The sequence below is a fragment of the Panulirus ornatus genome, chromosome 10 (assembly GCF_036320965.1).
Source record: "Panulirus ornatus isolate Po-2019 chromosome 10, ASM3632096v1, whole genome shotgun sequence".
NCBI classification, from domain to species: domain Eukaryota; kingdom Metazoa; phylum Arthropoda; class Malacostraca; order Decapoda; family Palinuridae; genus Panulirus; species Panulirus ornatus.
Window position 1 is genome coordinate 64,118,248 of NC_092233.1, and position 14,319 is coordinate 64,132,566.

Genomic DNA, 14,319 nt, shown 5'->3' on the forward strand with positions numbered 1-14,319 from the left:
CCCATCCCCAAGTAAACAGACCACGCCAACCCTCCAACTACCATCCCATTATTCTCACGTCTGTTATCTACAAAGTCTTTGAAACTCTCCTAAACTCTCTCAATCCACTCTTCCATATCACCAGTATGGATTTCACAGAACTAGGTCTACTGGTGATCTGATGTGAGTAACTCTTCTGGTCCTCCTCTCGCAGAGATTTGTGAAACTTTTTCAAAGCCCTCAATATCTCCAAAGCATTTGACAGGAAATGGCGTAAGTCTTTGCTTTCTAAACTCCCTTCCTCTGGTTCCACTGCTTCTATTTGTTCTCTAATGCATAGTTTCCTCTCTGTCCATTCCACTGCAGTGATCATTGATGGAACAACTTTCCCCTCCTGTCCTATCAATGGTAACGTTCCTCAGGGTTTTAACCTATTACCTACTCTCTTTCTTCTCTTAGTAAATGATCTCTCATTTACTCCTAACCCTGTTCAATCTTATGAGAGCAATTCCACTATACACAATTCAACTCACTTTTTCTCCCCTCCACCCTTTAATACTCATTCTGATTCCACTCTACACAACTCAACTCACTTTTTCTCCCCTCCACCCTTAAATACTCAATCTCTTTCTCATACTGATCCTATTTCCACTCTCAATTTGGACTGATGGAGCATTTCAAATTGAGAAGGCAGTAACCACATAAAATTCAACAGCACTAAAATGCAATTTCTCCCTATATCTCTTTTTAAGAATCATTGTTTCCCCTATGTTCAGTTTCAAAACACCACAATTCAACCCTGTAATGATATAAACATGTTGGGCATAAACATGTCCTCCAATAACCCCACATAATTACAATGTATGCTTACTAAAAGCTAGGAGTGTGTTGTATAGGTGCTGTACTTATTTCTACTGTGAGCAGCTGTTTCACAACCACAGGGGTTTCATTCACCTAAGTATTGAATACTGTTCATACATCTATGGCGGCTCATTCTCCACCTCTCTATTACCTAGAGTGGGATTAAAAGCCTACCTAATTAAGTCTCAAGGGGGAGAAGGATCTAGGAGTGTTGAAGAATGTGTGGAAGGCAAGAACATTATCTCAGAGAGCGAAAAAGGGTATCTTTGAAGGAATAGTGGTTCCAACAATGTTATATGGTTGCAAGGCATGGGCTATAAATAGGGTTGTAAGGAGGAGGGTGGATGTGTTAGAAATGAAATGATTGAGGTGGTTTGACCGGGTAAGTAATGAAAGAGTAAGAGAGATGTTTGGTAATAAAAAGAGTGTGATTGAGAGAGCAGAAGAGGGTGTGTTGAAATGGTTTGGACACATGGAGACAATGAGTGAGGAAAGATTGACAAAGAGGACACATGTGTCAGAGGTGACATGAACAAGGCAAGGTGGGAGACCAAACTAGAGGTGGAAGGATGGAGCGAAAAAAATTCTGAACGATCAGGGCCTGAATATACAAGAGGGTGAAAGGCGTGCAAGGAATGGAGTGAAGTGGAACGATGTGGTATACCAGGGTCAACATGCTGTCAGTGGACTAAACCAGGGCATGTGAAGAATCTTGGGTAAACCATAGAAAGTTTTGTGGGACATGGATGTGGAAAGGGAGCTATGGTTTCGGCGCATTACATATGACAGCTAAAGACTGAGTGCGAACGAATGTGGCCTTTTCCATCTTTTCCTAGCACTACCTCGTGGTGTGTGTGTGTGTGTGTGTGTGTACTATTTCATGTGGGGCAGGGTGGCGAAGAGAATGAATGAAGGCAGCAAGTATGAATATGTACAAGTGTATATATATCTTTTCTTTCTTTCAAACTATTCGCCATTTCCCGCGTTAGCGAGGTAGCGTTAAGAACAGAGGACTGGGCCTTGGAGGGAATATCCTCACCTGGCCCCCTGGTGTATATATATATATACACATGTATGTCTGTGTATGTATATGTATGCATATATTGAAATGTATAGGTATGGATATGTGCATGTGTGGACGTGTATGTAAATACATTTGTATGTGGGTGGGTTGGGCCATTCTTTTGTCTGTTTCCTTGCACTATCTCGCTATATATTTTTCCCCGTGGACTCAAAAGATATCTGATAATTATCTTGTGGAGGTGAAGGTGAAGATTTGTAGAGGTTTTCAGAAAAGAGAGAGAATGATGGGGTGAAGAGAGTGGTGAGAGTAAGTGAGCTTGGGAAGGAGTCTTGTGTGAGGAAGTACTCCAGGAGAGACTGAGTACAGAATGGAAAGAGGTGAGAACAAAGGATGTAAGGGGAGTGGGGGAGGAATGGGATGTATTTAGGGAAGCAGTGATGGTTTGCGCAAAAGATGCTTGTGGCATGAAAAGCGTGGGAGGTGGGCAGATTAGAAACGGTAGTGATTAGTGGGATGAAGAAGTAAGAGTATTAGTGAAAGAGAAAATAGAGGCATTTGGACAATTTTTGCAGGGAAATAATGCAAATGAGTGGGAGATGTATAAAAGAAAGAGGCAGGAGGTCAAGAGAAAGGTGCAAGAGGTGAAAAAGAGGGCAAGTGATAGTTGGGGTGAGAGAGTATCATTAAATTTTAGGGAGAATAAAAAGATGTTTTGGAAGGAGGTAAATAAAGTGCGTAAAACAAGGGAACATGTGGGAACTTCAGTGAAGAGGACTAATAGGGAGGTGATAACAAGTAGTGGTGATGTGAGGAGATGGAGTGAATATTTTGAAGGTTTGTTTAATGTGTTTGATGATACAGTGGCAGATATAAGGTGTTTTGGTTGAGGTGGTGTGCAAAGTGAGAGGGTTAGGGAGAATGATCTGGTAAACAAAGAAGAGGTAGTAAAAGCTTTGCGGAAGACGAAAGCCAGCAAGGCAGTGGGTTTGGATGGTTTTGCAGTGGAATTTATTAAAAAAGGGGGTGACTGTATTGTTGACTGGTTGGTAAGGTTATTCAATTTATGTATGACTCATGGTGAGGTGCCTGAGGATTGGCGGAATGCCTGCATAGTGCCATTGTACAAAGGCAAACAGGATAAAAGTGAGTGCTCAAATTACAGAGGTATAAGTTTGTTGAGTATTCCTGGTAAATTATATGGGAGGGTATTGATTGAGAGGGTGAAGGAATGTACAGAGCATCAGATTGGGGAAGAGCAGTGTGGTTTCAGAAGTGGTAGAGGATGTGTGGATCAGGTGTTTGCTTTGAAGAATGTATGTGAGAAATACTTAGAAAAGCAAATGGATTTGTATGTAGCATCTATGGATCTGGAGAAAGCATATGATAGAGCTGATAGAGATGCTCTGTGGAAGGTATTAAGAATATATGGTGTGAGAGGCAAGTTGTTGGAAGCAGTGAAAAGGTTTTATCGAGGATGTTAGTCATGTGTACGTGTAGGAAGAGAGGAAAGTGATTGGTTCTCAGTGAATGTTGGTTTGCGGCAGGGGTGTATGATGTCTCCATGGTTGTTTAATTTTTTTATGGATAGGGTTGTTAGGGAGGTAAATGCAAGAGTTTTGGAAAGAGGGGCAAGTATGCAGTCTATTGTGGATGAGAGAGCTTGGGAAGTGAGTCAGTTGTTGTTTGCTGATGATACAGCGCTGGTGGCTGATTCATGTGAGAAACTGCAGAAGCTGGTGACTGAGTTTGGTAAAGTGTGTGATAGAAGAAAGCTGGGAGTAAATGTGAATAAGAGCAAGGTTATTAGGTACAGTAGGGTTGAGGGACAAGTCAATTGGGAGGTAAGTTCGAATGGAGAAAAACTGGAGGAAGTGAATTGTTTTAGATATCTGGGAGTAGATTTGGCAGCGGATGGAACCATGGAAATAGCAGTGAATCATAGGATGGGGGAAGGGGCGAAAGTTCTGGGAGCATTGAAGAATGTGTGGAAGTCTAGAACATTATCTCGGAAAGCAAAAATGAGTATGTTTGAAGGAATAGTAGTTCCAACAATGTTATATGGCTGCGAGGCGTGGGTTATAGATAGAGTTGTGCGGAGGAAGGTGGATGTGCTGGAAATGAGATGTTTGAGGGCAATATGTGGTGTGAGATGTTTTGATCGAGTAAGTAATAATAGGATAAGAGAGATGTGTGGTAATAAAAAGAGTGTGGCTGTGAGAGCAGAAGAGGGTGTTTTGAAATGGTTTGGTCATATGGAGAGAATGAGTGAGGAAAGATTGACAAAAAGGATATATATGTCAGAGGTGAAGGGAACGAGGAGAAGTGGGAGACCAAATTGGAGGTGGAAAGATGGAGTGAAAAAGATTATGAGTGATCGGGGCCTATACATGCAAGAGGGTGAAAGGCATGCAAGGAATAGAGTAAATTGGAACGATGTGGTATACCGGCGTCGACGTGCTGCCAATGGATTGAACCAGGGAATGTGAAGCATCTGGGGTAAACAATGAGAAGTTCTGTGGGGCCTGGATGTGGAAAGGTAGCAGTGGTTTCAGTGCATTATACATGACAGCTAGAGACTGAATGTGAATGAATGTGGCCTTTGTTGTCTTTTCCTAGCGCTACCTCGTGCACATGCGGGGGGAAGGGGTTGTTATTTCATATGTGGTGGGGTGGCAATGGGAATGAATAAAGGCAGACAGTATGAATTATGTACATGTGTATATATGTATATGTCTGTGTGTGTATATATATGTATACGTTGAGATGTGTAAGTATGTATATTTGAATGTGTGGACATGCATGTATATACACGTGTAAGTGGGTACATTGGGCCATTCTTTCGTCTGTTTCCTTGAGCTACCTTGCTAACGCGGGAGACAACGACAAAGTAAAATGAATAAATATATATACAATCTTTTTTTTTTTTTTGCTTTGTCGCTGTCTCTCGCGTTTGCGAGGTAGCGCAAGGAAACAGACGAAAAAAATGGCCCAACCCACCCCCATACACATGTATATACATACACGTCCACACACGCAAATATACATACCTACACAGCTTTCCATGGTTTACCCCAGACGCTTCACATACCCTGATTCAATCCACTGACAGCACGTCAACTCCGGTATACCACATCGATCCAATTCACTCTATTCCTTGCCCTCCTTTCACCCTCCTGCATGTTCAGGCCCCGATCACACAAAATCTTTTTCACTCCATCTTTCCACCTAAAATTTGGTCTCCCACTTCTCCTCGTTCCCTCCACCTCTGACACATATATCCTCTTGGTCAATCTTTCCTCACTCATTCTCTCCATGTGCCTAAACCATTTCAAAACACCCTCCTCTGCTCTCTCAACCACGCTCTTTTTATTTCCACACATCTCTCTTACCCTTACGTTACTTACTCGATCAAACCACCTCACACCACACATTGTCCTCAAACATCTCATTTCCAGCACATCCATCCTCCTGTGCACAACTCTATCCATAGCCCACGCCTCGCAACCATACAACATTGTTGGAACCACTATTCCTTCAAACATACCCATTTTTGCTTTCCGAGATAATGTTCTCGACTTCCACACATTCTTCAAGGCTCCCAGGATTTTCGCCCCCTCCCCCACCCTATGATCCACTTCCGCTTCCATGGTTCCATCCGCTGCCAGATCCACTCCCAGATATCTAAAACACTTTACTTCCTCCAGTTTTTCTCCATTCAAACTCACCTCCCAACTGACTTGACCCTCAACCCTACTGTACCTAAGGGTAAGAGAGATGTGTGGAAATAAAAAGAGCATGGTTGAGAGAGCAGAAGAGGGTGTTTTGAAATGGTTTGGGCACATGGAGAGAATGAGTGAGGAAAGATTGACCAAGAGGATATATGTGTCGGAGGTGGAGGGAACGAGAAGTGGGAGACCAAATTGGAGGTGGAAAGATGGAGTGAAAAAGATTTTGAGTGATCGGGGCCTGAACATGCAGGAGGGTGAAAGGAGGGCAAGGAATAGAGTGAATTGGATCGATGTGGTATACCGGGGTTGATGTGCTGTCAGTGGATTGAATCAGGGCATGTGAAGCGTCTGGGGTAAACCATGGAAAGCTGTGTAGGTATGTATATTTGCGTGTGGGGACATATGTATATACGTGTATGGGGTTGGTTTGGGCCATTTCTTTCGTCTGTTTCCTTGCGCTACCTCACAAACACAGGAGACAGCGGAAAAAAAAAAAAATCTTCAAAGCAAACATCTGATCTACACATCCTCTACCACTTATGAAACCACACTGCTCACCCAATCTGATGCTCTGTACATCCCTTCACCCTCTCAATCAATACCCTCCCATATAATTTACCAGGAATACTCAACAAACTAATACCTCTGTAATTTGAGCACTCACTCTTATCCCCTTTGCCTTTGTACAATGGCACTATAAGCATTCTGCCAATCCTCAGGCACCTCACCATGAATCATACATACATTAAATAACCTTACCAACCAGTCAAATAATACAGTCACCCCCTTTTTTAATAAATTCCACTGCAATACCATCCAAACCTGCTGCCTTGCCAGCTTTCATCTTCCACAAAGCTTTTACTACCTCTTCTCTGTTTAATACATCATTTTCCCTAACCCTCTCACTTTGCAAACCACCTCGACCAAAACACCCTATATCTGCCACTCTATCATCAAACACATTCAACAAACCTTCAAAATACTCACTCCATCTCCTTCTCACATCACCACTACTTGTTATCACCTCCTCATTAGCCCCCTTTACTGAAGTTTCCATTTGCTCCCTTGTCTTACACACTTTATCTACCTCCTTCCAAAACATCTTTTTATTCTCCCTAAAATTTAATGATACTCTCTCACCCAACTCTCATTTGCCCTCTTTTTCACCTCTTGCACCTTTCTTTTGACCTCCTGCCTCTTTCTTTTATACAAAAATCTTATTTCCCCTAAAGTTTAATGATATTCTCTCACCCCAACTCTCATCTGCCCTCTTTTTCACCTCTTGCACCATTCTCTTGACCTCTTGCCTCTTTCTTCTATGCATCTCCCAGTCATTCGCACTACTTCCCTGCAAAAATCGTTCAAACACCTCCTCTTCTTTCACTAACAATCTTACTTCTTCATCCCACAACTCACCACCCTTTCTAACCTGCCCACCTCCCACCTTTCTCATGCCACATGCATCTTTTGCACAAGCCATCACTGCTTCCCTAAATACATCCCATCCCACACCTACTCCCCTTACGTCATTTGTTCTTACCTTTTGCCGTTCTACACTCAATCTCTCCTTGTACTTCCTCACACAAGTCTCCTTTCCAAGTTCACTTACTCTCACCACTCTCTTCTCCCCAACATTCTTTCTTCTTTTTAGAAAACCTCTACAAATTTTAACCTTTGTCTCCATAAGATAGTTTTCAGACATCCCTCCAGCTGCCCCTCTCAACACCCTTTGTCCATCTCTCCTACTGACGTATGCATACTTATGTATACCTCCTTTTTCAATCCAGGTATTCCCAATCACCAGTCTTATTTAAGCACACAAATCCTCAAGCTCTTCACCATTTCCATTTACAACACTTAACACCCCATGCACACCAAATATAGCCTCAACTGCCACATTACTCATCTCCGCATTTAAATCACCCATCACTATAACCCAGTCTCATGCATCAAAGCAGCTAACACAATCACTCAGCTGCTCCTAAAACGCTTGCATCTCATGACTCCTAAGACTTTTCCAAACCACTCTTCCCCTTTACCCTTCAGCTTCATTACACTCAGAGCCAAAACATCCAGGTTTCTTTCCTCACACATACTATCTATGTCTCCTTTCTTCTCATCTTGGTTACATCCACACGCATTCAGATACCCCAACCGGAGCCTTCGAGGAGGATGAGCACTCACCACTTGACTCGTTCTTCTGTTTCCCGTTTTAGAAGTTAAAGTACTGTGGGTGGTTTCCAGACCCCGCTCCCATGGGGAGTATGTGGGAAGTTTTCTTTCTTCCCTATCCCCATATTCAAAGAGGATATATGTGTCAGAGGTGAAGGGAACAAGGAGAAGCAGGAGACCAAATTGGAGGTGGAAGGATGGAGTGAAAAAGATCTTGAGCAATCGTGGCCTGAACATACAGGAGGGTGAGGGGCATGCATGGAATAGAGTGAATTGGAATGATGTGGTATACCAGGGTCGACATGCTGTTTCCTCTGGAGTGGAGTAGCACCACGAATGGATGAAAGCAAGCAAGTACAAACATGTAAACGTGTATAAATGTAAATGTCTGTGTATATATGTATGTATATATGTTGATATGTAAATGTATGTATACGGGCATGCATGGGCATTTATGTATTTATATGTGTATATGGGTGGATGGGCCATTCTTAGTCTGTTTCCTGGTGCTACTTCACTGATGCGGGAAACAGCAATCAAGAATAATCAATAATAATATATATTCATACATTAATATGTGTATATTTATAACATTAATGGGATGGCCTAATTTGGGCCTCATTCCCCATGATGTCTCAGCTAACATAAAATATATATAAAAGCAGAATTAAAATACAATTTACCATATCATTCATAAAAATAGATGAATGTCTTTAACTGAATTATAATCACTTGCACAGGTTCAACCATATCATCATTTACATTATCTTTTTTTATATGTAACTTGTATTTTGTGCATGAATTAGTCATGAACCTACTTAAGTGAAACATAGAAAAATATGTAAAGATTACAATTTACTGTATCACTCACTTTAAGATGTACAATATGAACTGTGAGATGCTGTTCTGCACTCCCTCCCTGAACCAGAAACATTCTAAAGCGTACACTTCTGTACCGTCCATATCTCTGTTACATTTCTTCATATTCTACTTTGTTATTCATTTTTAGTGTACAAATTAGTCAAGAATCAACTGAAAAGTATCAATGTCACATATTATTTCTGTAAGTGAATTTTGCCAGTACTTGTATTCAAGAGCTGTGTGAGTTGGGTGGTGATAAGAGAGGTGGTGATGATGTGCATCCTATGTGATGTATTGTGCATCTGTGTTGGTTGAAATTGGTGTTATAGTTAGTTATCACCATCTAAGCAGATGGTTGGGAGAAACTGAATGATAGGGAGGAAGTAATGAGGAGAGAACCACAGACTATACGATAAAAAACAATGCTCTACTGAATTTTACTCATTATTTGCTATGTGCTATTGCTGTATCAGTAGATAATATTGCATTACAATAATATCTTTCATTTTTTTTCATTTTTCTTCTCAAAACTAAACACATTAATAAAACTTGGAGGTGAAGTAAGATGGCTCAACAGAAAGAGAAGACATAAAGAATCACTCGCTTGGCTGGCTGATGGGCTGAGGCACCCTAATGATCCTCTTCAGATGATGCTATCCTTACATTACAAACTATTTCTCAAAAAAGTTACATTCAATTCTATGAAAAAGGTGTAATTTTGCATGAATCACAATACAAAAACTCTACTGTACAATATGTAAGTGAAATTATCAACAAATTTCATGTAAAGTCATATAAAACAGCTAATTGGTAATATTTACTTTGTGGAAAGCGTATAACTAATAATGTCAAGCGTGGTTGTGTAGCAAAATGTGCTGGATGATTACATAATAATTAGAGTTGTAACTTATGCACCTGGAATGAGCTAAACTTATTCTTTTATTCATTTTCTACTTTCTGTAAACATAATCTTTGATATCTTAAAAACAAAAACACTTTCTAGTAATCTTGAAATCCCTAGGTTTTCAGATTAAGAAAAACACTTTTTGTGGATGTTAAAGGACTACATGTAAAATCATCCTCCATCTTCACATGTGAAGGATTCCTTGGACACATTCCCATCTTCAAATTAGATGGTTAAGGTAAGGCTTTTACTCTTTCTTCTTTATGGTATGGATGCTATTCTCATTAATGCATATGTTAAGCAACAGTTAAAGTGTTAGACCTACATGCAAGTTCATTCAATCTCTTGAAGAGGCTTCACATGTGAAGGATTCCTTGGACACATTCCCATCTTCAAATTAGATGGTTAAGGTATGGCTTTTACTATTTCTTCTTTATGGTATGGATGCTATTCTCATTAATGCACATGTTAAGCAACAGTTAAAGTGCTAGACCTACATGCAAGTTCATTCAATCTCTTGAAGAGGCTCATTTGCAGTTGGAGTACATACTTGATATTTAGGCATAGTGGAGACTGGTTCAAGTGAGTGAAAGTGTAGAAATATATGACTGGCAAATGATGTGCCCTTACTCTTTGAATACTAACAAAGAACTGATGTGAGAATCAGCATGGTATGAAGTGCATTGGCACTTCATGGCGTGCAGCCACCCAGTCTCATGTTACACAACGACAGCTTGATTTATAATGAAAAAATTAAACTAAATTAGGTGCCTGCACAATACTAAAGTTATTACACTGAACTGCACTATATTGTGACCATTCCATACTAAATTCCTTTAAAAATTAAATCCAGTCCCAACAATCATTAAATCCTTACACCATGCAGCAATAAATACATACTCAAATGATCCCTCTATTACCAGACTCCAAAAACCCATGGTTACACTGCAAGTGAAAAGTCATTTTCAGCGAGGCTTTAATGTCGAAGTACAATCTCGTTAAAGAATTTCAACTTCAAAGAATTTCAACCTTTCCCTGATACTGGTTGTAGCAAAGCCTTGAAACTGCAAGATTTCCTGAAGAAGGGATCCTAGGGTTACACAATGATAATTTTCTTTCATATGCGTCCGCCATTTCCAGCCTCATTCACACACATCCACTCTCTAGATGTCATGTAAAATAAAACTGATAACACATAAAAATATATTCCTCAAACTTTAACTGATACCACATCATGTCATTTATGCCCTTTACCCTATCTGTCCTTTTCTACTTCACATTTAATGCTAAATATTTCACTCTTGTACGAACACTTAATATGATGCATGAAATTCTTGCTCACATTTCCTAAATTGGTGCATGTTCAATCATTACAACAAATAGTAGATTACCATATAAAAAAATGGGTAAACAAACTTTCTTTATAATATTAAGTATGCTTGGAATAATGTATGGGCATAATATGCATGAAAGAAAAAGAAAAAATAAAGACTAAGAGTGGCAGTAACTGCTGTCCTTTCCAATCAAAGGTCAAAACTATAAAAATTGACTACAAAATTGGCCAAAGGCTGATCTTAGACGAAAAAACTGAAGTGCACCATACATTTACAGTGCTCTTATACTTAAATAAATCTGATTAAATAATGCATTGCCACATCTGTGTTCAATGATTTTGGATAAAAACATGGAGAAAGGTTTTCCAAAAGCAGAGAACTCTAAAGTAAAATTTCTATTCAGTACAAACTAAATCTGATATACATCTTTAACTACTCCATCCATGAAAAGAAGGTGCTAAGCTGAATATTCCTGACTAAAGCTTAAGGATGGGGAAGGTTTCACAAAAGTGTATCTACTAAACACTGACAATACTCAAAATGATTTTACCTGCAGCTTCCCTTGGTAGGAGGCCTATGAGTGGTGGTCTGATCACCATGGGTGGTGGACTGGCTAGAGCCTCCTTCTCCCCACCTCCTTCTCCCAACTCTACCCCCATTTCCCCTAAACTCGTATCATCACTGACAGAATCATCTTTAACAGCATGAGGATGTAACAGTGCCTGAGTAGGGCGGCTACTGCAACTGCTGGTGGGTGGTGGGGGTAAAGCTAGTGGTGCCTCTGAACTTCCATGATAGCCCTGGATACGCTGCCTTAAAATTGAGCCTTCTGTTACAAGATTTACTGCCTGGTCTGGCATATGGCTGTCCTCCTCTCCCCCTGCCGCCTCTCCCTCATCTTCCTGCTTTACCTTTGGCACATCTGGGGTGGGGTGGGGTGCTGTTATCAATGGGGGCGGGGGTAACTGTGTGGGAGGTGCAGGTTGTGAGCTTCGAGTTGTGTTCTCTCCTCTCTGATTAACTGCATTAAGAGGCTTTGTGAGAGCTGCAGCCAACGTAGAACCTTCCAGGTGAGGGCTTAATTCTATTCGAGCTGAGGGCACATCTGAGCGGGGTGGGGTAGAAGGTGCTGCGGTGGAAACAGGTAAACTAAGCGTTGGACTGCTGGTTGGTCGGCGTTTCTTAGGAGGTGGTGAGATGTGGGACGGCTGCTGGAGGACATGACTGGTAGGTGAAGGTGTTGATCTCAAGCGTGGTGAGGACGGACCCTGAACAGCTACGGCACCCAGGCTGCTCACCACCTTGTTTACCAACCCTCCCTAAGGAGAAAATAACACAAAAATTTACTCTTTATACTAAAATATCTATGATTATTAATTTACAGATAAATAAATGCATATGACAATGAAAATAATTTATGACAATGAAAATAATTCCAATTATCAACATAAGTCCAAAGATCCTTTTTATAAGGTTCCTTGAGTTTCAAAGCTGCACTCTAAGCAAAGGCATGCATATAATGGACTATTTGGGAGCATGAAATTCTATGATAACTGGACTCCTTTCCATCCATTCACAATAATACAGTACTTCCTCAGTGAAGGTGATGTTTCACTCACAATGTAACCACCTGATGACAGAGTCTAGGACCACATATACAAAAATACTGCAAACAGTTATGTATGCTGTACCAAACTGAAGAAGGAAGAATGGGGTAAATAATGTTTTGACTGCAAAGGGCCTGAACATGCAAGAGGGTGCAATATGTGCATTGGATAGAATAAACTAGAGCAATGTGGTATACAGGGGGAACATGGTTTCAATGGATGGAACCAGTGCATATGAAGCAGTCAGGGGAAACTAAGGAAAGGTCTATGGGGTTAGATTGTGGACAGGAGGCTGTGGTTTTAGGGCAATACACACGACACCTAGAGAAATACACTGAGCAAGTGGAGGCATTTCTTCATCTATTCCTCGCACTGCCTCACTAACATGGAAAATGGCAAACATTAAGCATTAGGGAATGTGAGTAAAGAAAGGTCACAATGCGCGAAGGCAAAATTGGGAATGTTTAAAGGTACTAAAAACCCTTCAATGTTCTATGGATGCAAGACATTGGCTGTAGATGAGCATGCATGGAGGAGGGTGTATGTGTTGGAAATGAAGTGCTTGAGGACAATATGTGCAGTGTGTGGAGGGTTGATAGAGTAAGTAATAATAGGGTAAACGAGAGGAGTAGTAGTAAGAAGAGAATATCTATTTATCTATCATACTTAAAGGTGGAAAAAGGTGAGAACAAAGGAGGTAAGGGGAGTGGAAGAGGAATGGGACGTATTTAGGGAAGCAGTGATGGCTTGCGCAAAAGATGCTTGTGGCATGAGAAGTGTGGGAGGTGGGCTGATTAGAAAGGGTAGTGAGTGGTGGGATGAAGAAGTAAGATTATTAGTGAAAGAGAAGAGAGAGGCTTTTGGACGATTTTTGCAGGGAAAAATGCAAATGAGTGAGAGATGTATAAAAGAAAGAGGCAGGAGGTCAAGAGAAAGGTGCAAGAGATGAAAAAGAGGGCAAATGAGAGTTGGGGTGAGGGAGTATCATTAAATTTTAGGGAGAATAAAAAGATGTTCTGGAAGGAGGTAAATAAAGTGCGTAAGACAAGGGAGCAAATGGGAACTTCAGTGAAGGGGGCTAATAGGGAGGTAATAACAAGTAGTGGTGATGTGAGAAGGAGATGGAGTGGATTAAATGTCTGATCATTATCTTGTGGAGGCAAAGGTGAAGATTTGTAGAGGTTTTCAAAAAAGAAGAGAGAATGGTGAGGTGAAAAGAGTGGTGAGAGTAAGTGAGCTTAAGAAGACTTGTGTGAGGAAGTACCAGGAGAGACTGAGTACAGAATGGAAAAAGGTGAGAACTACGGATGAAAGGGGAGTGGGGAAGAAATGGGATGTATTCAGGGAAGCAGTGATGGCTTGCGCAAAACATGCTTGTGGCATGAGAAGCATAGGAGGTGGGTTGATTAGAAAGGGTAGTGAGTGGTGGGATGAAGACGTAAGATTATTAGTGAAAGAGAAGAGAGAGGCATTTGGACGATTTTTGCAGGGAAAAAATGCAAATGAGTGGGAGATGTATAAAAGAAAGAGGCAGGAGGTCAAGAGAAAGGTGCAAGAGGTGGAAAAGAGGGCAAATGAGAGTTGGGGTGAGAGAGTATCATTAAATTTTAGGGAGAATAAAAAGATGTTTTGGAAGGAGGTAAATAAAGTGCATAAGACAAGGGAACCCATGGGAACTTCAGTGAAGGGGGCTAATGGGGAGGTGATAACAAGTAGTGGTGATGTGAGAAGGAGATGGAGTGAGTATTTTGAAGGTTTGTTGAATGTGTTTGATGACAGAGTGGCAGATATAGGGTGTTTTGGTCGAGGTGGTGTGCAAAGTGAGAGGATTAGGGAGAATGATTTGGTA

The 14,319-nt window shown here is 40.9% G+C and overlaps 1 protein-coding gene across 11 annotated transcripts in view; it reads right to left on the minus strand.

Annotated features, from left to right (window-relative positions):
• LOC139751039 (uncharacterized) overlaps positions 1 to 14,319 on the minus strand; it is a 442,294-nt gene that overhangs the window by 293,373 nt on the left and 134,602 nt on the right. For all 11 annotated transcript variants that reach the window (XM_071666163.1, XM_071666170.1, XM_071666169.1 and 8 more), the window contains exon 4: positions 11,414 to 12,182. In XM_071666163.1, the coding sequence (XP_071522264.1) occupies positions 11,414 to 12,182 (769 nt within the window). The remainder of the gene's footprint in view (positions 1 to 11,413; positions 12,183 to 14,319) is intronic.